This window comes from Petaurus breviceps, unplaced genomic scaffold, assembly GCF_028583685.1.
Source record: "Petaurus breviceps papuanus isolate PSGF00001 unplaced genomic scaffold, PetGlider_PUasm1.0 178, whole genome shotgun sequence".
Lineage (NCBI taxonomy): Eukaryota > Metazoa > Chordata > Mammalia > Diprotodontia > Petauridae > Petaurus > Petaurus breviceps.
In genome coordinates this window covers 36,646,001-36,673,663 of record NW_027185777.1, presented here as the reverse complement: position 1 = coordinate 36,673,663, position 27,663 = coordinate 36,646,001, and the positions used below count along the sequence as shown (strand labels likewise).

The following is a 27,663-nucleotide window of genomic DNA, read 5'->3' as shown; positions in this document are numbered from 1 at the left end:
AGACTGTGCTCCTCTCCCAGCCAACTGCAACAGACCTTTCCTGTCGACCTTCCAAGTTGTCTTTGACTGGAAATTTGTTTTACTCTGTCGTTTAGTAGGTTCTGCTGCTCTAAAATTTGTTTAGAGTCATTTTTACAGGTATTTAGAGGAGAGCTCAAGCAAGTCCCTGCTTTTTCTCTGCCATCTTGTCCCTGCCCCCTTCCCCCACCCCACCCTCATTCTCTCCATTGTGTTTTTATAAAGAAAGAATAAGAGTTTAACAGAAGCTACAATTTTGACACCTGTTAAGGAAACCTCTCCAGTATGGGGATGAGAGGGGAGAACAACCTTTTTTACGTCAGACCATTTTTGCTCTTATACCCCTGCCTCTTTGCTGATATCTTCCCTTCCCCAACCACACCCTTGCCTTTTAATGGAAACTCTGGAATCTTCTATAATGGAAACTTCCATGACCCATTGAGAACCTTGCTGACCAATCCCAAACATTCCCTTGCCTGTGACCTCAAAAACAGGAAGCAAATCAGTGATACTTCAGTCAAAGTAAGTCTACCCCTCCCTATAAAATTTGTGACCCTCTCCTATTTCATTGCCCTCTGTAGGAGGTCATAAGGATGCAGCATTGTATAGAGGTGCTCCAGGATAGTAGCTCACTGCTCTAGTTTCAAAGGTGTTTGTTCTTTGTCTTGGGGTGTGTGAAAGAGTCAGGGTACCATCTAAGTTTCAACTATTACATTATAGAATATAGATAGAGAATACAAATAAAGAAGATATATATTTAAATGTACATCTAGGATGAACCTCCAAAATGTAATTATTGTCTCAGCTGCTCCCTCCCGACATGAAGAGCACAGGTATGCTTTTGGAGATTTTTCTCACTTTCATCATACATAGCCCCATCCTGGAATCCTGAGATTATGTGTTCATGTTACTCTCCAGTATATTGGGAAAAGGATAAAATTTTATTAAAAGGAGGAAAACAAACAAATAAAAATAAGTCTTTGAATGAATAACCATTTGTCTAAAAGAGGTACGTATCATTTATGTTCATAATTTGAACATCAGTCGCCTAGAGAAGTATACAATGCCAAGTATAAGGGCTTCTCTAGTGAAGGTTCTGCCCCATAAATCCTATCTTACACAGGACTTATTTTCTTCAAAGGTTGCCACTGTTCCCCACCCCAATATTCCCTTCCTACTTTCTCCTTTTAACAGTCTTCCTCAGCTATTAGCTCCACTTCTCACAATGATCATTTTTGGGAAAGAGAAAGAGAGAATACCCTATCACTTACTATGCTAATTTTGATTCATTCACACCATCACACCATCCTTGCAAACAGGTTTAACTTGAACTCCAACAAGAAATCCCAATAATGGCCAGCCCTGTTTTTCTTTAAAAAAATGTTTTATTTAAAATTTAATAACAAATATCAATGCAACCAATTAAACTGCCTTAGCAACTATATTCATTTAAATTAACAAATTCAGTAGAAGGAATAACTGTAAAAGCTCCATCCACTTCAAATGCCTAGAGGTTTTTATTTTTAATTCTTACTCACTTCCCCCTTTTATATGGTTATAGTGCATTCTTCTTTCTCCTGGTTTTGCCTCTTTAAAGAAAAACAAACCAAAACCACAATTTTATAGAGGTTTTCCCTGAATTTCTTTGAATCCCTCATACTTGCAGGTCTTGTTTTCTTTATAATATGCTATTTCTTTAATGTACCATCCATAACCCTGTTTTCATATACTCATTTCCCCCATGTCTTTTCATTCTTATTATCCTCTTCAGGCTTTCTTTAGAAGGGTTCCTTTTCAGGGACATGATAAATGACTGAAATGAGGGTGAACCTGATATAAAAATTGAAAAGAAGGCTGACTTAACCTTAACAGTCTGGCTGATCTGGGAACTACCACCTTAAAAAGGAGCTGAGTGGATCTTTTCATGTCTGGCTCAATAAATCAAGTAGGTATTTTCAGCTCACTAGGAGTGAATATTGTGTGACCTACTAGAAGGTTGTTAATATGATCTTAGGATGCATCAATAGAAGCCTAGTGCCCAAAGGGCACTGAGGTACAACAGGAGGGCTGATAGATCAGAACACATCTGGAGCATTATTTAGTTCTGGGATTATACTCTAAAGAACAAGAATAATAGAATAGTGATAGAGAATTTGTCTTGGAGTCTGGGGAAGATGTGTTCCAGGTTAGCCTCTAATACATACTGGCAGGTATGACACTGGACAAATCATTTAACCTCTAAGTACCTCAGGCAGTTAACTCTTAAAGACTCAAAATTGCAGAATATGTTGATAATCTGAATTGGTAGAGGGAATTTCTTCATTGGGAGGTCCTTATGCACCACCTCCAGCCCCACCCACCCCCCAAAAAGTATTGAAAACAAGGAAACTATTAGTCCTGGGTCAGACCACATTTGATTGGTTCTGGGCATCATATTTTGGGAAGGAATTTTTATAACCTAGATTAGGTATAGAGAAGGGCAACAAGGGTCTTCAGGGGTCTAAACAGCACCACACCTTAATCAGTCAAAGGAAGTGAGGGTGTTTAGCCAGTAAAAAAGAAGACTTGAGCAGTCATCACAGTCATTTTTAAGTGTTTGAAGTCAACCATGGAAAAGAGATTTGAATTTTTCTGCTTAGCTACAGAGAGTAGAATTTGGGGCTATGGGTAGAAATTGAAAAACTTGATATACAAAATAAACTTCCTCACAATTAGTACTACTTAAAAACAGAATGGACTGCCTAAGGAAGAAGTGAATTCCCTCTTAATCACTGGGAGTCTTTAAGCTGAGGCTGACCAAGCAGAGATCACCACTTTTTAAGCAGAGGTGATGCCCTTCTTGGTAATGAGGACTCCTTTTTAAGTGTGGTTTTAAATGAGATGTCCTCTGTAGTCCAGTCCCAATCTGAGATTCAATAATTTTATCAGAGATTTTAGACCTAGAGAGGAGAAAAAACTGCATTCAGTGCCCTCGCTTTACAGATGAGGAAACTGAGGCCCAGAGAATGGAAAAGACTGACCCAATTCTATTATATTTCCATTACAATTATTCAACTAATATTTAAGTACCTACTGTTAACAGGATTTTACTAAATCAGTCTCTAACCTGAGAATGATGAAACAGCAATCCAGAAACAAAATGCTAGTAATCAGGTAGTCCTTTAATTAATCAGTTTCATTATGAGGAACAGATTTGTAAATTGGGAATTCTCCTGATCAGAATTCCACCTGGCTGAAGTGAAGATAGAGATTATATACATAAATCACAAGTGGGAAAGGAGGGGGTAAGGTGAATTACAAATAATTGTTTCCAGGGCCGGAATGGTTTCACATGACCAGCCCACAAATCCCACAATATTAAGGTACAGATGTCCTGAAGTCCAAGTTCAAGTCTTGGGGGTGGGATCATTACTTGGTGGGTCATAGGACCAGAGTTCTGTCACAGAAACGGGTTTTATAATGTTTCATTCACTTCACTTCAGGTACATACTCAATGATTGTGAGTCTTGTCAAAGGTTGATTTATCATTTTAAGCTGCATTTTAAATCTGACTCACAAGAGAGGCAATTCTGAAAAATCTAATCTATTATTATATTCATTACACATATCATCTTGATTATTATAAAAATCAAAATTCCATACTACCATGGATATAACACCTCTAAATGGTGAAGATATAAAGATTTTATGAAAAATATTCCTTTTCTCAAGGTGCATATGTTCAATTTGTCCAAGGCTGAACTCATTATTAATCTTTCTGGCCAAACTTCTCTATTTCTACCACCTTTCTACTACTATTACCCTTCCAGTCACCCAGGTTCCCAACCTTCATGCCATCCTCAATTCCTTACTCTGTCTTACCTCACATATTTAAAAAGATGTCAAATCTTGTCATTTCTGCTTACATAATTCTCTTACATTATTTCCTTTCTACTCATAATAGACCACCTTTTATCAGCCCTCTTTAATTCTCACTTGGACTATTGTAAATTGTCTCCCAATTGGGGGGAATGGGGAAGGAAACAGAAAAGAATAAGCATTTATATAGCACCTACTATGTTCTAGGCACTGTGCTAAGTGCTTTTTACACATATTATCTCATTTGGTTCTTATAACAACTCTATGATAGGTAGTATTACTATTCCCATTTTACAGTAGAAAAAAATTGAAACAAGCAGAAATTAAATGGTTTGCTGAGAGTCACATAGCTAGGAAGTACGAAGAGATAGATTTGGATTCAGGTCTTTCTGACTCTAGACTCCACCAGCCGCTTCTGCTTAATTGGTCTCCCTGCCTGGAGCATCTCCCTTTTCCAATCCATTTTCCACAATCTTGCCGTGCCAAAGTGTTTTTTTTTTTTTTTTTATAAAGCACAGGTAAATTCTATTCAACTAACTTAAAAAATTTTTTGAACTTAAATGCCAAGAAAATAGCATTTTTACCCTGATGCTGTTAACCCTGAATCTAAGATCCCTGTGAAGAGTGACACAAAATAATGACATTTTAAAAAGAGTTATTAGCATCTGCTTTGCTGCTGAACTCTAAGGACCAAGGGACTTTTCCATCTGGCTTGCAATGGAATTTTTCTTATGTGTTGTCCCTCCATTTGAATATGAACTTTTTGAGATCAGGGACTATCTTTTCTATTTGTTCTCCCCAATACTTAGCACAGTGTTTTGTATACAGTATGTACTTAATAAAAGCTTTATTCATTCATTTTATACACATAGAATGCAAAAAAAATTATATATGAAATCAAAAATCTCCATTTCACATCAGTTGCTTTGAAAAATACATATGCATATATTGTAAATTCTGCATTATTACTTTTGAAATTACCATATTTATCTTCTCAACTTCCTTATGTGCATTTAAAAAAATGTTACAGCTCTCTATTTTTTTGGCATCACTATTCTTAAGCTCTCTATTCCTTTGTCTCTCCGACCCCCCAACTCCCCATTAAGCAAGAGGAAAGGAGTGAGGGAACCCATGAGACAAATAAGTATTGTCTAGCAAAATAAATCTACAGAGGGACCATGTCCAAAAATATATGTTTCTGCACATTTTGTCAATTACCTGTCTGCCACGACACATGATACATTTTATTGTAGGTCCTATGGAGAGATGGTTGATCATTGTTTTAATACCAATTCTTAAATCTTTCAAAGTTATTTTTCTTTACAGTGCTGTTTACTTGTATATAAACCACTGTTTATAAATATGTGTGTTCTATTCTCCTTTGTCTATTTTAGATAAGATTGAGGTTAAGCTAATGCTCATGAATCCCCCAACCCCTTCTTTTGTGTACTCTTCTTCTCATACACCCCAATTATGAAGTAGCAAAATTCCATCCCTTCTTCCTCCTTTATATTTTAGTGTTTTCCTTCTGTTATTCCCCCCTTTTTCCTTATTTCTTCTTAAAGCCTGTGTCCTGCACCTCCATTTTTCATATTTAACTCCCTTAATACTCCCTTGAAAACATTAAGGTTCTGAATTTTTTCTGCCCATCTTAGAATTTTAGTACTGTATCATCACACAGTTCCTTCCAATGACTCCTTATTCTCCCCTAAACTCTTTTTATTTCTTTTTAATTCTTTAAGCTCTTAATTTTTTTTCTAAGTATTCATGTAGTTCTTGTGGAAGATCCTTTTTTTTTTCAAGTCTCTTTAACAGTTGTTATGGAATTCGATTGTCATATATATTATGTATATAAAAAACTATACACACATATACATATATTTATATTATGTTAGGTGGCATCTTACTTTGATTGCTCATCTCTCTAGCTTTTAGTTCCTGAATTTGGGCTCTCAGCCAGGTCTCGTCTATGCTCTCTGCTTTGTTCTTGAATGGGGAGTGTTGGCCCTCCCTTGGTCTTTCCCTGAGTTCCCTGAGTTCTTGTTCTGACCTCTTCCTCTTGGGGTTTTTTCTCCTTCATATCTTTGAGTTTCAAAGCCTTCTCTGGTTTCTCAGGACAAAATATTAGGAACCTCAGAAACCCTGGGTTTGAGCTGTCCTGATCTAAGTGCTACTGGAGTGTAGTATTGTGCTGGCTCCTTCCAACCACCTGGGGCTTCCCAGATCACCCTTTTATCAGGGGTAGATCTCTTCCTTTGCTGCTTCTGGACACAGATCTTTGCTGTCTCTACCTTGACCAGCCTCTGGTAGTGTTGACTGGAACTTACCTTACTGGAGAGGTTTCTTATTGCTCATGGGCTTCTGACTGAATTTTTGTACAATTCTGGGGTGGAAGATGTCACTTATAATTTATCATTGGATTTCTTAATCATTATCTGTTCTGGTGTTTACCTCAAAGTTTTTATTGGAGGAAGTGTGTATAAGGTTGGTAGTCTTCCTTCTTGTTTAGGCTGCCATGTTGGCTGCAACTTCCTTTGCATTTTATTGCCTCTAGTATAAAAAATGAACTAGTCTCTTTTAGCATTTTTTAGTCCTTCACAGTCTGGCCTCACCCTACTTTTCCAGTCTTATTTCTGTGTTTTACAGTGTAGCCAAACTGTCTTTCTTACTGTTTTCACACATGATGTTCTATCCTTCATCTTGGTGTCTTACATTGATTGTCCCTAATTAACTGGAATGCATTTCCTCTCTTAAAATTCTTGTGTGTGTGTGTGTGTGTGTGCATGTGTGTACATTATAAAATTTATTTTTTTCTCTCTCTTATATATTTTTTAGTTTACATCATTCTTTTCCACAAGATTTTGAGTTACAAATTTTCTCCTCATTGTTTTCCTACCCACCACCCCAAAATAGATCCCACTGAATATCCCCTCCCCGATTCTGCTCTCTCCCCTCCTATCTTCCCCCATGCCCCATCTGACTTTCCAGTATGGCATGGTGGATCTCTATGCCCCAGTGCCTGTATATCTTATTTCCCAGTTACATGTGAAGTAATAGTAATTATATATATTTAAACATTTAATTTTAAAACTTTGAATTCCAGATTCTTTCCCTTTCTCCCTTTTCACCCACCCTTACTGGGAAGATAAGCAATTCAGTATAGCTTTTACATGTGAAGCTAAGCAAAACATTTCCATAGTGGATATATTGTGAAAGACTGACTATATTTCCCTCCATCCTATTCCACCCCCCACTTCTTCTATTCTCTATTTTGACCCTGTCCCTTTACAAAAGTGAGTGCTTCCAACTTCCTTCCTCCCTATCATGCCCTCCCTTCCATTAGCCCCGCTCTCATCCCCTTCCCTCTACTCTCCTGTAGGGTGAGATACCCCATTTAAAGTGTGTATGTCATTCTCTTCCTGAGCCAAATTCAATGAGAATAAGGTTGACCCATTCCCTTTTGACTCCCCGTTCTTCCCCTCCATTGTAACCATTTTCCCTTACCTCTTTTATATGAGATAGTTTACCCCATTCTGTCTCTCCCCATCTCTTCTCATTATATTCCTCTCTCACCTCTCAATTTCACGTTTTAAGTATCACCTCTTCCTATTCAATGGATCCTGTGCCCTTTATGTATACCTGTACATATACTCACATACGTGTTAATACGCCCATATACCCTCCTAAATAGACATATATGTATGTATACATATATATTTCTATTTCCTTCAACTATTTTCATACAGAGAAAAGTTTCATAAGTTACAATTATTGTTTTTCCATCTAGGAAGATAAATAGTTCAACTTTGATAAGTTCCTTATGATTTCTTTTTCCTGTTTACCTTCTCATGCTTTTCTTGCTTCTTGTATCTGAATGTCAAATTTTCTATTCAACTCTTATTTTTTCATCAAGAATGCTTGAAAGTCCTCTATTCCACTGAATGACCATATTTCCCCTGAAACATGATACTCAGTTTTGCTGCGTAGGTGATTCTTGGTCTTAATCCCAGATCCTTTGACCTACTGTATATCACATTCCAAGCCCTTCGATCCCTCAGTGTAGAAGCTGACAGATCCTGTGTTATTCTGATTGTGTTTCTACAATATTCAAATGGTTTCTTCTTGGCTACTTGTAATATTTTCTCCTTGATCTGGGAATTCTGTAGCCTGGCTATAATATTCCTAGGAGTTTTCTTTTGGGGATCTTTTTCAGGAGGTGATCAGTGGATTTTTTCAACTCTATTTTGCCCTCTGGTTCTAAAACATCAGGGCAATTTTCCTTGAGAATTTCTTGAAGCATGATTTCTAGGTTCTTTTTTTGATCATGGCTTTCAGGTAGTCCAATAATTTTAAAATTATTTCTCCTGGATCTATTTTCCAGGTCAGTGGTTTTTCCAATGAGATATTTCACATTGCTTTCAATTTTTTTATTTGTTTGGATCTATTTAATAATATCTTGATTTCTCATAAAGTCACTAGTTTCCATTGGCTCCAATCTAATTCTGAAGGAATGATTCTCTTCAGTGAGCTTTTGAGATTCTTTTTCCATCTGGCAAATTTGGCTTTTTAAGGCATTCTTCTCCTCATTGCCTTTTTGAGCCTCTTTTGCCATCTGAGTTTGTCTATTTTTTTTTGCCTTTTTTTTTGGAGGGCAATAGGGGTTAAGTAACTTGTCCAAGGTTACACAGCTAGTTTTTTTGTGTGGGTGTTAAGTGTCGGAGGCCAGAACTGAACTCAGGTCCTCCTGACTCTGGGGCCGGCACTTTACTCACTGTGCCACCTAGCTGCCCTGATTAGTTTATTTTTAAGGTGTTATTTTCTCTAGTCAGGTTGTTGACTCTCATTTCATAATTTTCTTGCATCATTCTCATTTCTCTTCCCAACTTTTCCTCCATTTTTCTTATTTGGTTTTCAAAATCCTTTTTAAGCTCCTCTGTGGCCTGTAAGCAGCTCATATTTTTCTTGGAAGCTTTTGGTGCAGGAGTTCTAACTTCACTGTCTTCCTCCTATTCCATGTTTTGAGCTTTTTGTCCCTAAAATAGGAGTCTAACGTTGGATTCCTCTGTTTGCTTTGCTTCCCTCGTTTGCACATGTTGCCACTCAATTACTTGACTTTTGAGCTTTTTGCCACAGTAGAACTCTGCTTCCAGAGAGGAGAGCTTTGTCCCAAATTGCTGGGGTTTTCTCAGCTACTGCAGCTATTAGTTGGGTGCCTTCTCTGAAGCCTGCCCACACTCTGGCAAACTGGTCACACATCCCAGGACTTCCACTCTAGACTGCAATCCAGATCCAAGTAGGTTAGAGCAAGAGCAATTACCCCTCAGAATAATTGCTTGGTCCTCCTACAATCTATTGGCCAGGAGCTCTGAAACAGCATGGCCAAGGAGCCTCAGCTTCTTCTTGCCCCGGGGGCAAAGGCTGGATCACACTCCCCAACTCCATGTTCCCGCAAAGTCTACACTGACCTCTCACTTTATCTTTGGCATCTATGTGTTGATAATTCTGGAAACTGCCACATCTGCTGGTGATCTGAAGTCCCTCCAGCTGTTGGCTGTCAGGCCCACCCTGAAGCTAAAACCTCCGGCTCATTCAGGGCTGGGCTAGGCTTCCAGAGTGCTGTGCTAGCTCCTTCTTGCCAGCCTGCTGGGCTGTCTTCAGTGGGAGGTTAGCTTCTCTTTGTCATTTTGTGGGTTCTGTAGCTCCAAAGTTTGTCTAGAGTCATTATTTACATGAAATTGGAGGAGGCAGAATCCAGAGCTGCATGGAAGTCCTGTTTCTACTCCACCATTTTGACTCTACCTCCCTCACTTAAAATTCTGTGTTGTCAGTTCAAATACCATCTTCTACCTAATCTTTCTCGAACTTCCCAACTTTTTTTTTTTTTTTGCTTTTTGGAGGGCAGTTGGGGTTAAGTAACTTGCCCAAGGTCACATGGCTAATTTTTGTGTTAAGTGTCTGAGGCTGGATCCAAACCCAGGTCCTCCTGACTCCAGGGCAGGTGTTCTATTCACTGTGCCACCTAGCTCCCCCTAGCTTCCCAACTTCTGATTCTCACCTCCCCACACACATATTCTAAACTTTTTTTTTTGGTATGCAATTATTTTTGAATGTTTTGTTTCCCCTAATAGAATGTAAACTCCTTGAAGATAAGAACTTGAGCTTATTTTTTGTCTTTGAACCCCTAGTCTACAGTACCTGGCACGTAATTGAGACTTACACAGTGCTTGCTAATGGACTGATTGCTTCTACTGGTAGATTATCCACAGTTAGTATTAATTAATAGAAGTATAATTTGAAGTTAGTCTTCTAATTTAAGATCCAGGCTTTTTCCACTGTAGCACCCTTGTACAGTTGAACTAAGAGTAAGAAGCCCTGATGAACTAGTAGCTCAATGGAGTTAAAATTTCTAACAGGTAGTAGCTGTAGTGTTAACAAACCCTGAACTTTTAAGAGTCAGTGGCTGACTTGGTTCTGCCATTTACTAGACGTACTTAACCAGCTTATGTAAACTTGAGGAAATCACTTAATTTCTTTGAGTCTTCTTACAGGACCTTGAAGACAGAAGAGAGAAGCCTAAATGTAGATCTAAGGTTTCTTCCCTCAATCCCCTATTTTTTCCTTCTTTCCATTAGGGAACTGTTAGAAAGAATTTAAAAAGTAATTTATTCTAATTCTTTAATATTATGTATGAGGAAACTGCAGTCCAGAAGGGGAAGGGGCTTGTTTAACATCATACCACAAGTCAGCATACCAGAACTTGATTCATTTAGCTTCCAAACTTGGGCCCTTTGTACAGGGCCATAATAGTTCTCCTGCCTTTGATTTTAGGAGGATCCAGTCCAGGTCACTGAATACAGAGAGTACATTGGGGCTTTCTCTATATATTTCCCTTGAAAATGTCATTGACATTGCCAAGCCAGTGACAGCACGACCTTGTTTTCTGTGATCTGCTGCCAGTAGGAAGGTTTCATTGCATATTGGTTCTGTCCTCCCTCCTACCTTTCAAATCAAGTCTGGATCATTAGAAAATGAATCCTTCTTACTGTCCAAGACATGATTTTAGATTCTTCCCTTTGTGAAAATATTTACACAAAGGCAGCTTACGTATGTGATATGTGTGTATGCATATATGAATAAATTCGAAATGAATTTTCCAGAAATGTAGCTAAATATTATCCATTAGTGGAAAAGTTAGAAGGGTTATAGTTTAGCTTTCTTTTAAAAATCTATAAATCCTAGAAGTTAATTATTTAAAACATCGATAATAGCTCACATTGAATTTACGAGGTCATTTGTTTTATTGTACAAAGAGCCGAAATATTTCAACAAGTACATTTTTAACAATATTAACGGCATTTTTATTGGCCATTGCAAACCAGCTTTTCATATCAGGAGTTGGTGGGCTTTATTAGTCAATTAGCTGCGTGGCGTTTTTTTTCAGCTTTTGTTTTTGCTTCCATAAGGAACCTCAGGAGAAACTGTCATGATCAAGAAGAAACATTTATTTCTGCAAGATTTGATTATGGTTTAGAGGCTCTTAAAGGCTTTCTATCATATATCCATTTCATTTTATCTTTACGATAACCTATGAATGGTAGAGCATCATTCTTAAAGTTCCCCTTTTTAAGATGTGGAAACCAAAATTCAAAGAGGTTTCGAGATTTTCCAAAGTTCACATGTAAAAAGATAATAAAGTTGGTCTAGGATGTGGCAGAACCAGGACTACAGTACAGGTCAGTCATCTGCCTCCTAGTTCATTGCTCAAGTTACTGACTCAGAAACATGAGCTCTGGTTTCTGGCATTTCGAGGTGAAAGGGGAATTGTGTAAGGAATTTCACTCAAGATGAACTGACGTCCCAATTCTGACTGCAGGGAGATTAATGACTAAACCTAGTACCTCTTATTCCTCTAATCCCTAAAGGTTCATTCCCGCCGTATTTCCCGTGCCTGGGTGGCATAGAGAGAGATAGACCTAGTTCTCAAAAGATTTGCAAACTCTCTGCAAAAATGTCGCAAAGAGGCCACAGCCCCTTCAGCCCCTTCAACCCATCAAAAGCTCAGAGCAGAGAGAACCGACCCATCTAGACTGGGTGGCGAAAGGACAGGGTTAGACTGGGTTGGGCTTAAGAGTGGAGGGGGGTGGGGTGAAATAGATCGATCGCTTGCTCGGCCTTCTCCTGCTCCTGCCTGGCCGTTGCTAGGGAGAAAGGGGACGCGCGCAGAGGCCCCTACTAGTGGCCTCAGCGCAGGCGCCTGGGTTGCAGCTGAGCGGCATCCGCTACAGGCCTAGCTGTGTCTTCCCTGGAGTTTCTCCTCTACTGGGTCCAGGCCACTGGATTTCGTTTGTCCTCCCCGGACTGGGGAGAAAACGAGGTGTGGGTTTGAGGAGAAAGATGGAGTCAGGAAAGGTCAGTGCGGGCAGGGGGTTGGGGCGCATCTGGGAGAGCCCTTCAGGGCCTCCTTCCGAGGGCCACCCAGGCCGGGCGGTTCTTCTTCTGTCCACTGGCCTTGCCCTTTCTTCTCTGACCCATGCTCCGAGGAAAGCAGTTAAAAACAGATCGGCTTGTGCCCCTCACGTGGTAGCAATTTCACCTCTTAAGAGAAGCTGCTTTAAAACTGGGTTGGGTGCAGAGAGGTGGACTTGGGTGTAATCACTCATTCCTTACGTGGAAACCATCCTTTCCTCAAAAAAAAAAAAAAAAAAAAAGATTTCTTCTCCTCCCTCCTCTGTCCTCCCACCCCCATTTGTTCCTCTTCCCGGGATCTGCGTTAGCTGGAGGAGACCCCAGCCTTTCCTCCTGGTCCAGAAAGTTGTTGCTGTTTTGAGGGGGTGGGACAAGTTTGTTTTCGACTCCTGTGTCTAGGTTGATAAAGGTGAATCCAAAGCGTTATCCGGAAGACCTGGTATTTTGTTGGAAGTCAGATTTTTGGTTTATAAGCAGAGCAGCAAGCGTTTAGGGGCCATTTCAAGGTCTGCAAGGTGCCTCACGTGAAGTAGCTCGTGTGCACCCTGGGAGATAGTTACCATAAGTGTTATTAACCCCCAAGTACGCTTATAGAGAAACGAAATTATTCTGCTCGTGGTCACGCAAGTTCCAGAGGCAGAATTCAAATCCAGGTTTCTAATTTCAAGCCTTATACTCTTATCTGCCAGACCATCTGCTCTCCATTAGAATAACAAATATTGGGAAACGATTATTAGTCAAACTTCAAGCATTTATTAATTGGATGCAAAATAAGATGGAGGAAAAACATCCCTAGCACCAATTGAATTAAGATTTTCTCACTTTATTTGTCCTGCTTTTTTGGTCGCTGTGGTTGATATGGAAATGTTTTGCATGATTTCACATATATAATTGATACAATTGGTACATTCTTTACCTTCTTGGTGAGTGGGGAAGGAGCTGGAGGGAGAATTTGGGATTCAGATTTTTTTTTTTAAAGAAGAATGTAAAAAATAGATAATTAAAAAAAAAGAAAATTAAAAAAACCCCAATACATTTTGTTCCTTAAGGAGATTACATTGTAACAGGGGAGACAAGTACATATAAGTATACACAGTAAATATAAGGAGAATAAATTTCAAACAAACACAAAGTAATTAAAAACAGGGTAGTTTGAGAGGAAGGACATTAGCATTTGTGTGTGGGTGGGGGGGCAGGGATCAATACATGTTTCATGTAGAAGGTAGTGCTTGAGTTGTTTCTTGAAGAAAACAGGGGTTCTGTGATGTCAAGGGAAGGACACCCAGGCATGCAGGATTGCTATTGTAACAGCAAGAAGTATTGGACAGTAGTGTGTAAGCAACCATGAGCAAAGACCAGTTTGATTGTACATGGTGGAGGGTGGAGGAGTATCCAGTAAGGCTAGAAAGAGAAGTTTGGGACAAGTTGTTAGGACTTTTATTTTTTAAATTTCAAATTTCATTATCAATTTTTTTCAATTTATTTATTCATCTAGTTATTCGTTTTATTTGTTTGTTTCATCCATGCTGTATTTTCAGTTGATTCATTCAATGATTTGGCTATGTCACCTGTTAGGTTTATTGAATGATAATAAGAAGGGACAAATTTCTTTCTAAACTTGTAAATGGCTTATCAGTATTCAAACTGAATGTACACTTTATCAAAATACTCTACCTTCAGAGTTCTACTCCATACTCATACTGACCAAAAAATGCAGAGGCTTATATAAAGCTATAAGAGTATGTAGAATAATTCATATGAACTTGTTTAGGCCTCTAAGAGCTAAAGAGAAAGAGAATTTAGAGGGAGTAGGGAAATAGTCTCAGGATAGAAACTTGGAGAAAATTCACTGTGAGAGCTCCTAATGGGAATAATAAACCAGCCAAACATCAGCTAGACAGGTAATATAACCTTGACAAAAAGTGACATGAAAATACAGAGAGGAGAGAGCATCTAGAAGTGAAGCCCAGAGTGTCAAATACAGCAGTTAGATCAGGAAGGTTGGGGACATTCGGAGGGGGGTAGCATTAGATTTGGCAGTTGAGATTATTGGTTATTTTGGAGAAATCAGTTTCTGTTGAGGGATGAGGTCAGCAGACAGATTGCAAGAGAGTCATCATGATGATTACAGTAGGGACCTACCAAGTATTTGAGTTTGAGAGTTATCTTGTTTATATGCACAGTCTAGCACATATTAAACTTAGGTGAATATAATCTGACTTCATGTAAGAACGTGAACACTACATAGAGGATTTTTCTGAGGAATGTTCAGGTCTGTTAAATTAAAGTATTGTCTTAAGGCAAAAAGAAATCATTTATCATCACATAAAATAGAGCACCAGGTGTGAAGACCTGAGTTCAAATATGGCCTCAGACACTACTAGCTTGTGTGTTGTGATCCTGGACAAGTCATTTACCAATCTTTGCTTTAGTTTTTCTCAACTGTAAACTGGGAATAGTAATAGACCTAACTCCCAAGTTGTCATCAGGATCAAATAAGATAATTGTAAAACATTCTATATTGTTATTATTAGTCATTTTAACTTAATTCTGACTAGAAGTTAAAACTTCTATGTGCTGTGTCTCCCCATTAAAAATGTAAGTTCTTAGGGACTAGGGACTGTCTCTGCTTTTCTGTTTGTATTCCTAGTGTTTAACTCAGTGCTTTGCAGACAACAAGAGCTTAATAAATGATTTTTTTATTCATTCTTTCCATTAAACAAGTACTTTTTGGATGTAGAACACTGTTAAGCAGTAAGAGAAATACAGATTTTAGATAAGACTGTCTTCATTGAATTTCTAGCCTTGTAGAATACAGATGACAATTCTAGTGCTTGGTTAAAAATATTTACCTATTAATTTATTCTCCACTCCAGTTCTATTTTAATAAATCTTCTTTGTGAGGAGTTGATAAATCTTCTTGGTGGGGAGTTGACCCTGTTCTTTGAATGCTATCCCAGTGACTAGCTCTGGTGGTTGTGTCCTCTGTAATCCAGGAGGACCAAAATGTCCTCACAATGTCAGGGTCAATGCACAATGTGTCTGGCTGTGACTGATCATACCAGAATGAGCACTGAAGGTTCTGCTACAGTTCAGGTACAAATAGTCCACGTGAACATTTGGGAGGGAGATGTCTCTAAATTTGTGCATCTCATGTTACTTTTAAGCTACTGCTATTTTGCTTTGCTTATGGAACCTAGGGCTTTCTTTGATGCTGGCATACCATGCTGGACGATCCTGTGCCAGGGTCTCTCATGTCACACAGTTGATTCCAGAGTTCTTCAGAGGGACCTTGAGAGTATCCTTGTATCTCTTCTGACCACCATGTGAGCTCTTGCTTTGTATGAGTTCTCCATTGTCTTTTAGGCAAATGTATATTTGGCATTCAAACAACTTGGCTGGCCCGTTGGAGTTCTGCCCTCTGCAGACTTTGAATGCTTGGCAGTACAGCTTGAGAAAGACTTCAGTGTTCAGTACCTTAGATCTTCAGAATCTTCCTGAGACAATTCAAATGGAAGGGGTTCAGTTTCCTGGCATGGCACTGGCATACCAGCCAGTTTTCACAGGCATACAGCAGTGGGATCAGTGAAGTGGCTCTGTAGGCCTTCAGTTTGGTAGGCAGTCCAGTACCTCTTCTCTCCTATACTTTCTTTTAGTTTCCCAAACATTGAGCTAGCTCTGGCAGTTTGTGTGTCAACTTCATCATCTATGTGTACGTTCCTGGAAAGCATATTCCAAGATAAGGAAACTTATCTACAGCATTCAAAACTTTTCTATATGTTGTAACCTATAGCTCCATGTATGGATGGTATGGTGCTGGCTAGTAGATAACCACTGTTTTTTTTTTTTTTCTAAACAACCACTGTTGGTTGTCGGGCCAAAATTAAGCAGCAGAGGGTCAATCTATGTTCTACTGCATCTCAGCCTCAGAGGCTGCATTGTATGCATAATCATCTGTGAACAAAAAGCACCAACTCTCCCTCAACTTTAGTCTTGGCTTGTGGTCTTTTCAAGTTAAATAATTTACTGTCAGTATAGTAGCTGACCTTGATACCATTTTCAGCAAATCTTGGCGAGGAGTTAACCCTGGGTCTTTGAAAGCTATGCCAGTCACTAGCTCTGGCAGGCCCCTATAAAGCTAGCAGGGCTTTGTGCCATGTCCTGATATACAGTCTAGCTCAGAGATGCCCAAAGTATGGTCCATGCATTCCCAGAGGACCCTCAAGGTTGAAACAATTTTCATAATAATATCAAGATGTTATTAGCCTACTGAAACACTCCTCACTTTTCCAACTACATATCTATGTGATGCTAGGTTTTCTTCACATGTTCTGATTAAAATAACATATTTCAGTAGATTGAATATAGAAGCAGAAATGAAAATCTAACTTTTAATATTAATCCAGAAATTTTTAAAATTTGCAAAATAGTAAAACTACCAGTTTTCTCACAAATTTTTTTGTTGGGGAAAATATTATTTTTCTATAAAAATGTTGTGTTAACATACTCTGGGTTTATTATTAAGTGAATTAATAGACACATTTTAAAATTTATCTATGTTAATTTCTATTCAATAAATGTCAATACATGTAACCCCTTACAAATATAAGCTCTTAGGTGGTGGTGGGGTCTTTGATATTTTTGTTATTTGATTTGATTTGATTTTTTAATCAAATGCTTTATTAACTTTTAATTAGCTTTATTAACTTTCGGCAAGATTTTGAGTTACAAATTTTCTCCCCATTTTTCCTCTACCTACCATCCCAAAATAGTGATCCCACTGGATATGCCCCCCATCCAATCTGCTCTCTCCCATATCTTCTCCCATACCCCCTCCGACTTAACAGTAGGGCACGGTGGATCTCTATGCCCCAGTACCTGTATATTTTATTTCCCAATTACATGTACAATAATATTGATAATATATATGTACATATATACATATACACATACATATATATTTTTTATTTTTTTTCTTTATTAATTCGTTTGTTTACTTTGAGTTTACAAGATTCAGTTCCCCAGTTCTTCGAGTTTCAGATTTTCTCCCCCTCCCTCTCCTTCCCCCCACCCCCAAGAAGGCATACAATCAGGTATGGGATCTGCTGATACTTTCATGTTAGATGTTGGTCAGGATATAAAGAAGGATTGTATTGGAGGGAATGAACAATGGGAAAGAGGAAACAAAACCAAACAAGAAAAAGAAAAAGAGCAGGTAATTGCTTCAATCTGCATTCAAACTGTTCTTTCTGGTTCTTTCTCTCGAATGTAGACATCTCTCTCCATCATGAGTCTTTTGGAGTTTACTTATAGCCCTGCATTTCTGAGAAGAGTCTGGTCTATCAAAGTTGGTCATCACACATACGTTGTATCTGTAATTGTGTACAAATTTTTCTTGGTTCTGCTCTTCTCACTCAGCATCAGTTCATATAAGCCTCTCCAGGTAGATATGAAGTCCATCTGTTCTTCATTTCTTATGGCACAATAGTATTCCGTTACATTCATATACCATAACTTTTTTTTTTACATGCAGGTGAGCTTGAAATTTATTTTTTTCTTTTTTTTTATTAATGTGTTTGTTTCTTTTTAGTTTACAAGATTCAATTCCACAATTCCTTGAGTTTCACATTTTGTCCCCTTCCCTCCCCACTCCCCCCATGGCGGCTTATAGTCAAGTATAGTATCTGTAAATACTTTCACATTATACATTAGTCAGGTTATAAGGACAGATTGTACCAGCTGGAATGAAAAATGGTAAAGAGGACATAAAACCAAATAAGAGAAGGAAAAAGATCAGGTATTTTGCTTCCATCTGGATATAAACTTAGTTCTTTTTAGTTCTTTCTCTGGATGCACATATTTCTCTCCATCATGAGTCTTTTGGGATTGACTTATGTCACTGCATTGCTGAGAAGAGTCCAGTCTATCAAAGATGGTCATCACACATACATTGTGTCTGTAATTGTGTACAAATTTCTCCTGGTTCTACTCTTCTCACTCAGCATCAGTTCTTTTAAGCCTCTCCAGGTAAATATGAAGACCGTCTGCTCCTCGTTTCTTATAGAGCAATAATATTCCATAACATGCATATACCACAACTTGTTCATCCATTCCCCAATGGATGGGCACCCCCTTAATTTCCAATTCTTTGCTACCAAAAAAAGAGCTGCTATAAACATTTTTGTACATATGGATGTTTCTCTCATTTCTATGATCTCTTTGGGATATAACCCTAGGAGTGGTATTGCTGGATCAAAGGGTATGAAAGTATTTATAGCTCTTTGGGCATAATTCCAGATTGCTCTCCAGAAAGGCTGGATCAGTTCACAACTCCACCAGCAATGCATTTGTGTTCCAATTTGCCCACATCCTCTCCAGCATTTGTCATTTTCCTGTTTTGTCATCTTAGCCAATCTGACTGGTGAGATGTGGTACCTCAGAGTTGTTTTGATTTGCATTTCTCTAATCAATAGTGAATTAGAGCATTTCTTCATGTGCTTATAGATAGCTTTAATTTCTTTCTCTGAAAACTGCCTGTTCATATCCTTTGACCATCTATCAATTGGGGAATGACTTGTATTCTTATAAATTTGACTCAATTCTCTGTATATTTTAGAAATGAGTCCTTTGTCAGAGACATAGGTTGTAAAGATTCTTTCCCAATTTCCCACCTCCCTCTTAATCTTGGTTACATTGGCTTTGTTTGTACAGAAACTTTTCAATTTCATGTAGTCAAAATTATCCATTTTACATTTTATATGTTCTCTAATTCTTGTTTAGTCATAAAGTCTTTCCCTTTCCACAAGTCTGATAGGTAAACTATTCCTTGTTTTAAGAGACTGCTTACAGTATCAACCTTTATACCTAGATCATGTACCCATTTAGACTTGGTTTTGGTATATGGTGTTAGATAATGGTCTATGCCCAGTTTCTGCCATACTATATTCCAGTTTTCCCAGCAGTTTTTGTCAAATAGTGAGTTCTTATCCCCAAAACCAGGGTCTGGAAGTTTATCAAACAATAGATTACTATAGTCATTGACTTCTGAATCTCATGTACCTAATCTATTCCATTGATCCACTCCTCTATTCCTCAGCCAGTACCAAGTAGTTTTGATGACTACTGCTTTATAATACAGATTGAAATCTGGTATAGCTAGTCCACCTTCCCTAGCATTTCTTTTCATTAATTCCCTTGATATTCTGGACCGTTTATTCTTCCAAATGAATTTTGTTACTATTTTTTTTTTTAGCTCTATAAAGTAGTTTTTTTGGTAAATTAATTGGTATTACACTAAATATATAATTTAATTTAGGTAAAATTGTCATTTTTATTATATTAGCTTGACCCAGCCACGAGCAATTGATATTTTTCCAATTAGTTAGATCTGACTTTATTTGTGTGAAAAGTGTTTTGTAGTTATGATCATACAGGTCCTGGGTTTGTTTTGGCAGTTAGATACCCAAATATTTTATAATGTCTACAGTAACTTTAAATGGGATTTCTCTTTCTATCTCTTGCTGTTGAATTTCATTGGAAATATATAGGAATGCCGAGGATTTTTGTGGATTTATTTTATATCCTGCAACTTTGCCAAATTTATTTATTGTCTCAAGTAGTTTTTTTATTTGATTCTTTAGGATTCTCTAAGTATATCATCAGATCATCTGCAAAGAGTGATAGCTTGGTCTCTTCTTTGCCTAATTTGATTCCTTTGATTTCTTTTTCTTCTCTAATTGCTACTTCTAACATTTCTAGTACCAGATTGAATAAGTGGGGTGATAGTGGACACCCTTGTTTCACTCCTGATCTTATGGGAAATGCTTCTAGCTTCTCCCCATTACATATAATACTTGCTGATGGCTTTAAAGAGATGCTACCTATTATTTTAAGGAAGCCTCCATTTATTCCTATACTTTCTAATGTTTTTAATAGGAAAGGATGTTGTATTTTGTCAAAAGCCTTTTCTGCATCTATTGAGATGATCATGTGGTTTCTGCTAGTTTTATTGTTGATATGATCAATTATGCTGATGGTTTTCCTAATATTAAACCATCGTTGCATTCCTGGAATAAATCCTACCTGATCAAAGTGTATTATTTTTGAGATAAGTTGCTGTAGTCTTTTTGCTAGTATTTTATTTAGAATTTTTGCATCTATATTCATGAGGGAGATTGGTCTATAATTTTCTTTCTCTGTTTTATCTATTCCTGATTTAGGTATCAGTACCATATTTGTGTCATAAAAAGAATTTGGTAGGACTCCTTCACTAATTTTCCCAAATAGTTTGTAGAGTATTGGAATCAATTATTCTTTAAATGTTTGATAGAATTCACTAGTGAATCCATCTGGCCCTGGAGATTTTTTTCCTAGGGAGCTGACTGATGGCTTGTTCAATTTCTTTTTCTGAGATGGGATTATTTAAGTAATTTACTTCCTCTTCAGTTAATCTGAGCAATTTGTATGTTTGTAAATATTCATCCATTTCCCTAAGATTGTCAAATTTATGTGCATACAATTGGGAAAAATAATTCCTAATTATTGTTTTGATTTCCTCTTCATTGGAGCTAGATTCACCCTTTTCATTTTTGATACTCATAATTTGGTTTTCTTCTTTCTTTTTTTTTTTATCATATTGACTAAGGGTCTATCAATTTTGTTGGTTTTTTCATAAAACCAGCTCTTGGTTTTATTTATTAATTCAATAGTTTTCTTAATTTCAATTTTATTAATCTCTCCTTTTGTCTTCAATATTTCTAATTTAGTATTTAATTGGGGATTATGAATTTGTTCTTTTTCTAGGTTTTTTAATTGCATGCCCCATTCGTTGAGCTCCCTTTTCTCTAATTTAATCACGTATGAACTCAGGGATATAAAACTTCCCCTAAGAACGGCCTTTAATGCATCCCACAGATTTTGGTATGTTGTCTCATTATTATCATTCTCTTGAATGAAATTACTGATTGTTTCTATAATTTCTTGTTTGACCCACTCATTCTTTAGGATTAAATTGTTTAATTTCCAATTAGTTTTTAGTCTGTCTTTCCCTGGCCCTTTATTGCATATAATTTTTATTGCATCATGATCTGAGAAGGATGCATTTAATATTTCTGCCTTACTGCATAGAATTGTGAGGTTTTTCTGCCCTAGAACATGGTCAATTTTTGAGTATGTGCCTTGAACCACTGAGAAGAAAGTATATTCCTTTTTATCCCCATTCAGTTTTCTCCAGAGATCTATCATACCTATCCTCTCTAAAATCCTGTTCACCTCCTTAACTTCTTTCTTGTTTATTTTGAGGTTGGATTTATCAAGTTCAGAGAGGGGGAGATTAAGGTCTCCCACTAGTATAGTTTTGCTATCTGTTTCTTCCTTTAATTCCTTTACCTTCTTCTCTAGGAATGTGGATGCTACACCACTTGGTGCATATATGTTAAGTAATGATATTGCTTCATTCTTGATGGTGCCTTTTAATAGGATATAGTTTCCATCCTTATCTCTTTTAATTAGGTCAATTTTTACTTTTGCTTTATCTGAGATAAGGATTTCTACCCCTGCTTTTTTTTACTTTAGCTGAGGCATGATATATTTTATTCCAACCTTTTACCTTTACCTTGTGTGTATCCCTCTGTTTCAGATGTGTTTCTTGTAAACAGCATATTGTAGGATTATGATTTCTAATCCATTCTGCTATCCGTCTGCGTTTTATGGGAGAGTTCATTCCATTCATATTTTCAGTTAAGATTGTTATCTGTTTCTTTCCCTCCATCCTATTCCTGCCCCTGTTAATGTTCATATTTTCCCTCCCTTCTCCTTTCCCCCCCCTTAATAGTTTTCCTTTTGACCACAACCTCCCTCAGTGTTCCCTTTTCAGCCCCCCTCCCTTTTCCTCCCCTTTCCCCTTACTACTTCCCTCCCTACAAACCACTCCCACCCCCGTAATATAACCCTTTCCCCCTTCTACTGCCTGTAGGATATTTTTATACTTAATGAAGTATGCTATTTCTTCTTCACATCAAGAGTGACAGGAACAAATCTCATGCGAAGCTCCTCTCCCTCCCCTCTTTCCCTCTAAAATGATACTTTTTGCATTTCTTCTCCATAGAGTCCTATGCTTAACTGGTTGTTATTCCCTCCTTGTACCAGAACCAATGAGGGAAAAGCTCATATGCTTCCCAAATCCCTCCCTTTTTTTCCTCTGCTATACAGTTTTTATGCCTCTATATGTGGCATAATTTACCCTTTTCCACTTCAACCATTCCCTTTCTTCCATTGCAGTCCCTTTGTAGCCCTTAATAAGATTTTTTTTTAATTGTCATTTTGTGTATTTTATAGTCATACCCTCTACTTGTCTATAACCAGTTTGCTCTTATCAAATAGCAGGGTGTATGTGTGTTCTCCTTGTTTACCTTTCTAAGTCACTGTTGCATCTCATAATTGGAGGTTGAATTTTCCATTGAGTTCTGGCTTTTTTTATCAAGAAGGTCTGGAACTCTGTTATATTGTTGAATGACCATCTCTTTGCCTGGAAGAATATGCTCAGTCTCGTTGGGTATGTGATCCTTGGTTGTAACCTGAGCTCTTTTGCCTTCCGGAAAATTGTATTCTATTGCCTCCAATCTGTAGAGGCTGCTGAATCCTGTGCAATCCTCACTGTGGACCCTCGATTTGAATTGTTTCTTTCTGGCTGCTTGAAGTATTTTCTCTTTTATCTGGTAGTTCTGGAGTTTGACCACGACATTTTGAGGACTTTTCAGTTTGGGATCTCTTTCAGCAGGTGTCCGGTGGATTTTCTCGATTTCTATTTTACCCTCAGGTTCTAGTATCTCAGGGCAGTTTTCCTTAATGAGCTCTTGGAGAATGTTGTCCAGGCTCATTTTTTCATCATAATTTTCTGGTAGGCCTATGATTCTCAGATTATCTCTCCTGGATCTGTTTTCCAGGTCAGTTATTTTTTCTTTGAGGTATTTTACCTCTTTTTCTAATTTTTCATTCTTGTTGTTTTGCTTGACTAATTCTTCGTTCCTCATAGAGTTATTTGTTTCTGTTTGGTTAATTCTAGTTTTTAGCAAATCATTTTCCTTGGTTAATTTTTAAAGCTCCTTTTCCATATCATACACTTTTCTTTTTAGAGAGATGTTTTCCTCATTATAATGTTTTTCTAATTCTGCTGTTTTCATTTTGAGAGAATTATTCGTTTTGTCTTCTATCTCTCTCATTTTGTTTTCAAAGTTCCTTTTGATCTCATCTAGGAGAGCCTTCTGTGCTTGGGACCCATTCCCTGTTGAAGTTTCAGCTTTGGGTGTGGATTCCACATTGTCTCCCTCTGAGGTTGGTTCCTCCCTCTGAGGATAGTAGGACTCCAGAGTCTTTGTCTTTGTAGTCTGCTTTCTACCCATTTTGAGGCAGGGTCCTGGCCACGCCCTTCCTCTAGGATCCCAAGCCTTTACTGTAGAGGGTTTTGCCCTGGGGCAAGAGTTACTATGTTTTCAGGTGTCAGAGGGGGGGTTTGGAGCAAGTGAGGTTCCCTCTGTCAACCTAGTCTTTGGAGGTCCTGAAAGGGGCTTTTAAAAAAAATTTCTGGGCTATGAAGTGGTAGCCCCAGGAGTGTTTGCTGTCCAGGACAGGGGACCCTGTATTTGCTTCTTACCTTGCTCTTTCCAGTCCCAGCCCTTTGGTGATAGGCCTGGTAGTGGATCTTGTGGTTGGTGGGAAGACTTGCCCTAGGAGTTGATCAGGCCCCTTCCGGGCCTGCCCCTGCGTCTGCTGGCTGCACCGCGCCTTCCCCTATATATGTATATGTGTGTGTGTGTGTGTGTGTGTGTGTGTGTGTGTGTGTGTGTGTGCACATGTATTTAAACATTTGATTTTGAAACTTTGAATTCCAGATTCTTTCCCTTCCTGCCTTGCCACCTACCCTTATTGGGAAGATAAGCAATTCAATATAGGTTGTACATGTGTAGCTATATAAAACATTTCCATAGTGGATATATTGTAAAAGACTGACTGTATTTCCCTCCCTCTTATCCCACCTCCCACTTGTTCTATTCTCTAATTTGATCCTGTCCCTTTTCAAAAGTGGGTGCTTTACAACTCCCCCCCACCCCCAGCCTGCCCTCCCTTCCATTGTCCCCCCCTCTCATCCCCTTCCCCCCTACTCTCCTGTAGGGTGAGATATCCTATTTAGTGTGTATGTCATTCCCTCCCTAAGTCAAATTCAATGAAAATAAGGTTGATCCATTCCCTTTTATCTTCCTGTTCTTCCCCTCCATTGTAACCATTTTCCCTTGCCTCTTTTGTTCTCATTTCTCTTCCCAATTTTTCCTCCACTTCTCTTAAATGCTTCTTAAGGTCCTCTATGGCCTGTAACCAGCTCATATTTTCCTTTGAAGCTTTTGGTGCAGGAGTTCTGACTTCATTGTCTTCCTCCTGTTCCATGCTTTGCTCCTTTTTGTCCCCAAAATAGGAGTCTAATGTTGGAATCTTCTGTCTGCTTTGTTTCCTTTGCCTGGTCATGTCGCCCCTCAGTCACTTGACCCCTGGGCTTTTTGCCACAGTAGGACTCTGCCACCAGACAGGGGAGCTTTCGTCCCAAATGATGAGGTTTTCTCAGCTGCTGGAGGTATTAGATGGGTGCCCTCTCTGAGGTCTCCACACATTCTGGCAAGCTGGACACACACCCCAGGACCTCCACCCTAGACTGCAATCCAGATCCAAGCAGGTTAAAGCAAGAGCAATTACCCCTCAAACTGGTGCTTGGTCCCCTTACATTCTGCAGGCCAGGACCTGAAGCTGCCACATGGCACTGGCTGGCCTCAGCGGGCCCTGGGGCAAAAGCCACGCACTCCCACTTACTGGGTCCCAAAGTCCAGACTGCACTGACCTCTCACTTTGTCCTTTGCATCTATGTGTTGATAAGTCTGGAAACGGCCACAGCTGCTGCTGATCTGGAGTTCCTCTGGCCTGAGGCTGGTCAGGCCCGCCCTGGGGCTAAAGCCTTGGCATGGGGCTGCGCTCGGCTCCAAGAGCACTGCTCTGGCCGCTTGCTGCCGGCCTCGCTGGGCTGTCCTCAGTGGGAGGTTAGCTTCTCTGTGTCATTTTGTGGGTTTTGCAGCTCCAAAGTTTGTTCAGAGTCCCCTTTTTTACATGGATTGGGGAAGGTGGAAGCCAGAGCAGCAGGGAGGTCCTGCTTCTATCCTGCCATCTTGACTCCGCCCTTCCCTTGCTTCTTCTACATAAGATAATTTACCCCATTCTGTTTCTCCCCCACTCCTCTCATTATATTCCTCTGTCACCTCTTAATTTCACCTTTTAAGTATGATCCCTTCTCATTAAATTGGTCCTGTGCCCTCTATCTATGTGTACCGGTACACATAGATACACACACTCACATATGTATTCATATGCCCATATACCCTCCTATATAGACATATATATATATATATATATATGTATATATGTATGTATATACACACAAATTTCTATTCCCTTCAAGTATTCTCATACTGAGAAAAGTTTCATAAGTTACAATTATTATTTTTCCATGTAGGAATGTAAATAGTTCAACTTTGATAATTTCCTTGTGACTTCTTTTCCCTGTTTACCTTCTCATGCTTCTTGTATCTGAATGTCAGATTTTCTATTCAGCTCTTTTTTTTTTCATCAAGAAATCTTGAAAGTGTTCTGTTCCACTGAATGACCATATTTTCCTCTAAAACATGATACTCTGTTTTGCTGGGTAGGTGATTCTTGGTTTTAATCCCAGCTCTTTGACCTCCCATATATCATATTCCAAGCCCTGCTATCCCTCAGTGTAGAAGCTTGCCAGATCCTGTGTTATCCTGATTGTGTTTCTACAATACTCTAATTGTTTCTTCCTGGTTGCTTGTAATATTTTCTCCTTGATCTGGGAATTCTAGAACCTGGCTATAATATTCCTAGGAGTTTTCTTTTGGGGATCTTTTTTTCAGGAGGTGATCAGTGGATTCTTTCAAGCTTTATTTTGCCCTCTGTTTCTAAAACATCAGGGCAGTTTTCCTTGAGAATTTCTTGAAGGATGATTTCTAGGTTCTTTTTTTGATCATGGCTTTAAGGTAGTCCAATAATTTTTAAATTATCTCTCCTGAGTATTTTTTCCAGGTCAGTGGTTTTCCTAATGAGATATTTCACATTGCCTTCTATTTTTTCATTTGTTTGGATCTGTTTAATAGTATCTTGAGTTCTCATAAAGTCACTAGCTTCCATTGGCTCCAGTCTAATTCTGAAGAAATGATTCGCTTCAGTGAGCTATTGAGATTCTTTTTCTATCTGGCAAATTTGGCTTTTTCAGGCATTGTTTTCCTCATTGCCTTTTTGAGCCTCTTTTGCCATTTGAGTTAGTCTATTTTTTTAAGGTGTTATTTTCTCCAGTCAGGTTGTTGACTCTCATTTCATAATTTTCTTGTATCATTCTCATTTCTCTTCCCAATTTTTCCTCCATTTCTCTTATTTGATTTTCAAAATCTTTTTTAAGCTCCTCTGTGGCCTCTACAAACAGCTCATATTTCTTTGGAAGCTTTTGGTACAGGAGTTCTGATTTCACTGTCTTCCTCCTGTTCCATGTTTTGATCCTTTTTGTCCCCAAATAGGAGTCTAATGTTGGATTCCTCTGTTTGTTTTGCTTCCCTCATTTACTCATGTTGCCACTTAATTACTTGACTTTTGGGCTTTTTGCCACAGTATGACTCAGCTACCAGACAGGGAAGCTGAATTCCAAATGCTGGGGTTTTCTCAGCTGCAGAAGGTTGGGTGCCCTTTCTGAAGCCTCCACAAGCTTTGGCAAGCTGTTCACACACCCCAGGATCTCCTCCCTAGACTGCAATCCATATCCAAGCAGGTTAAAGGAAGAGCAAATACCCCTCTGACAGGTCTCTTTGTCCCCTGGTCCTCCTATAGTCTGCAGGCCAGGAGCTGAAGCTGCCACGTGACAGCAGCTCCTCTGCCATGGCACCTCAGCGACTTCTCCCACCTGGGGATAAAGGCCAACTGCTCTCCCAACTACTGGATCCCAAAGTTCACACTGCACTGACCTCTCACTTTGTCCTTAGCATCTCTGGATTGATAATTCTGGAGACCACCACGGCTGCTGGTGGTCTGAAGTCCCTGCTGCCAGCAGCTGGTCAGCCCGCCCTGAGGCTAAAACACTCAGGCTCATGCGGGCCTGGGCTTGCCTCCCAGAGCATTATGTTGGCCGCTTCCTGCTGATTTGCTGGGCTGTCCTCAGCAGAAGGTTAGCTTCTATGTGTCATTTTTTGGGTTCTGTAGTTCCAAAGTTTGTTCAGA

The 27,663-nt window shown here is 38.8% G+C and overlaps 1 protein-coding gene across 1 annotated transcript in view; it reads left to right on the top strand.

The window, feature by feature from the left end:
* Window positions 1–12,066: 12,066 nt before the first annotated feature.
* DYNC2I1 (dynein 2 intermediate chain 1) overlaps window positions 12,067–27,663 on the top strand; it is a 112,490-nt gene continuing 96,893 nt past the window's right edge. Inside the window, exon 1 of the mRNA XM_069086069.1 lies at window positions 12,067–12,285. Within this exon, the coding sequence (XP_068942170.1) occupies window positions 12,271–12,285 (15 nt within the window). The 5' untranslated portion in view covers window positions 12,067–12,270. The remainder of the gene's footprint in view (window positions 12,286–27,663) is intronic.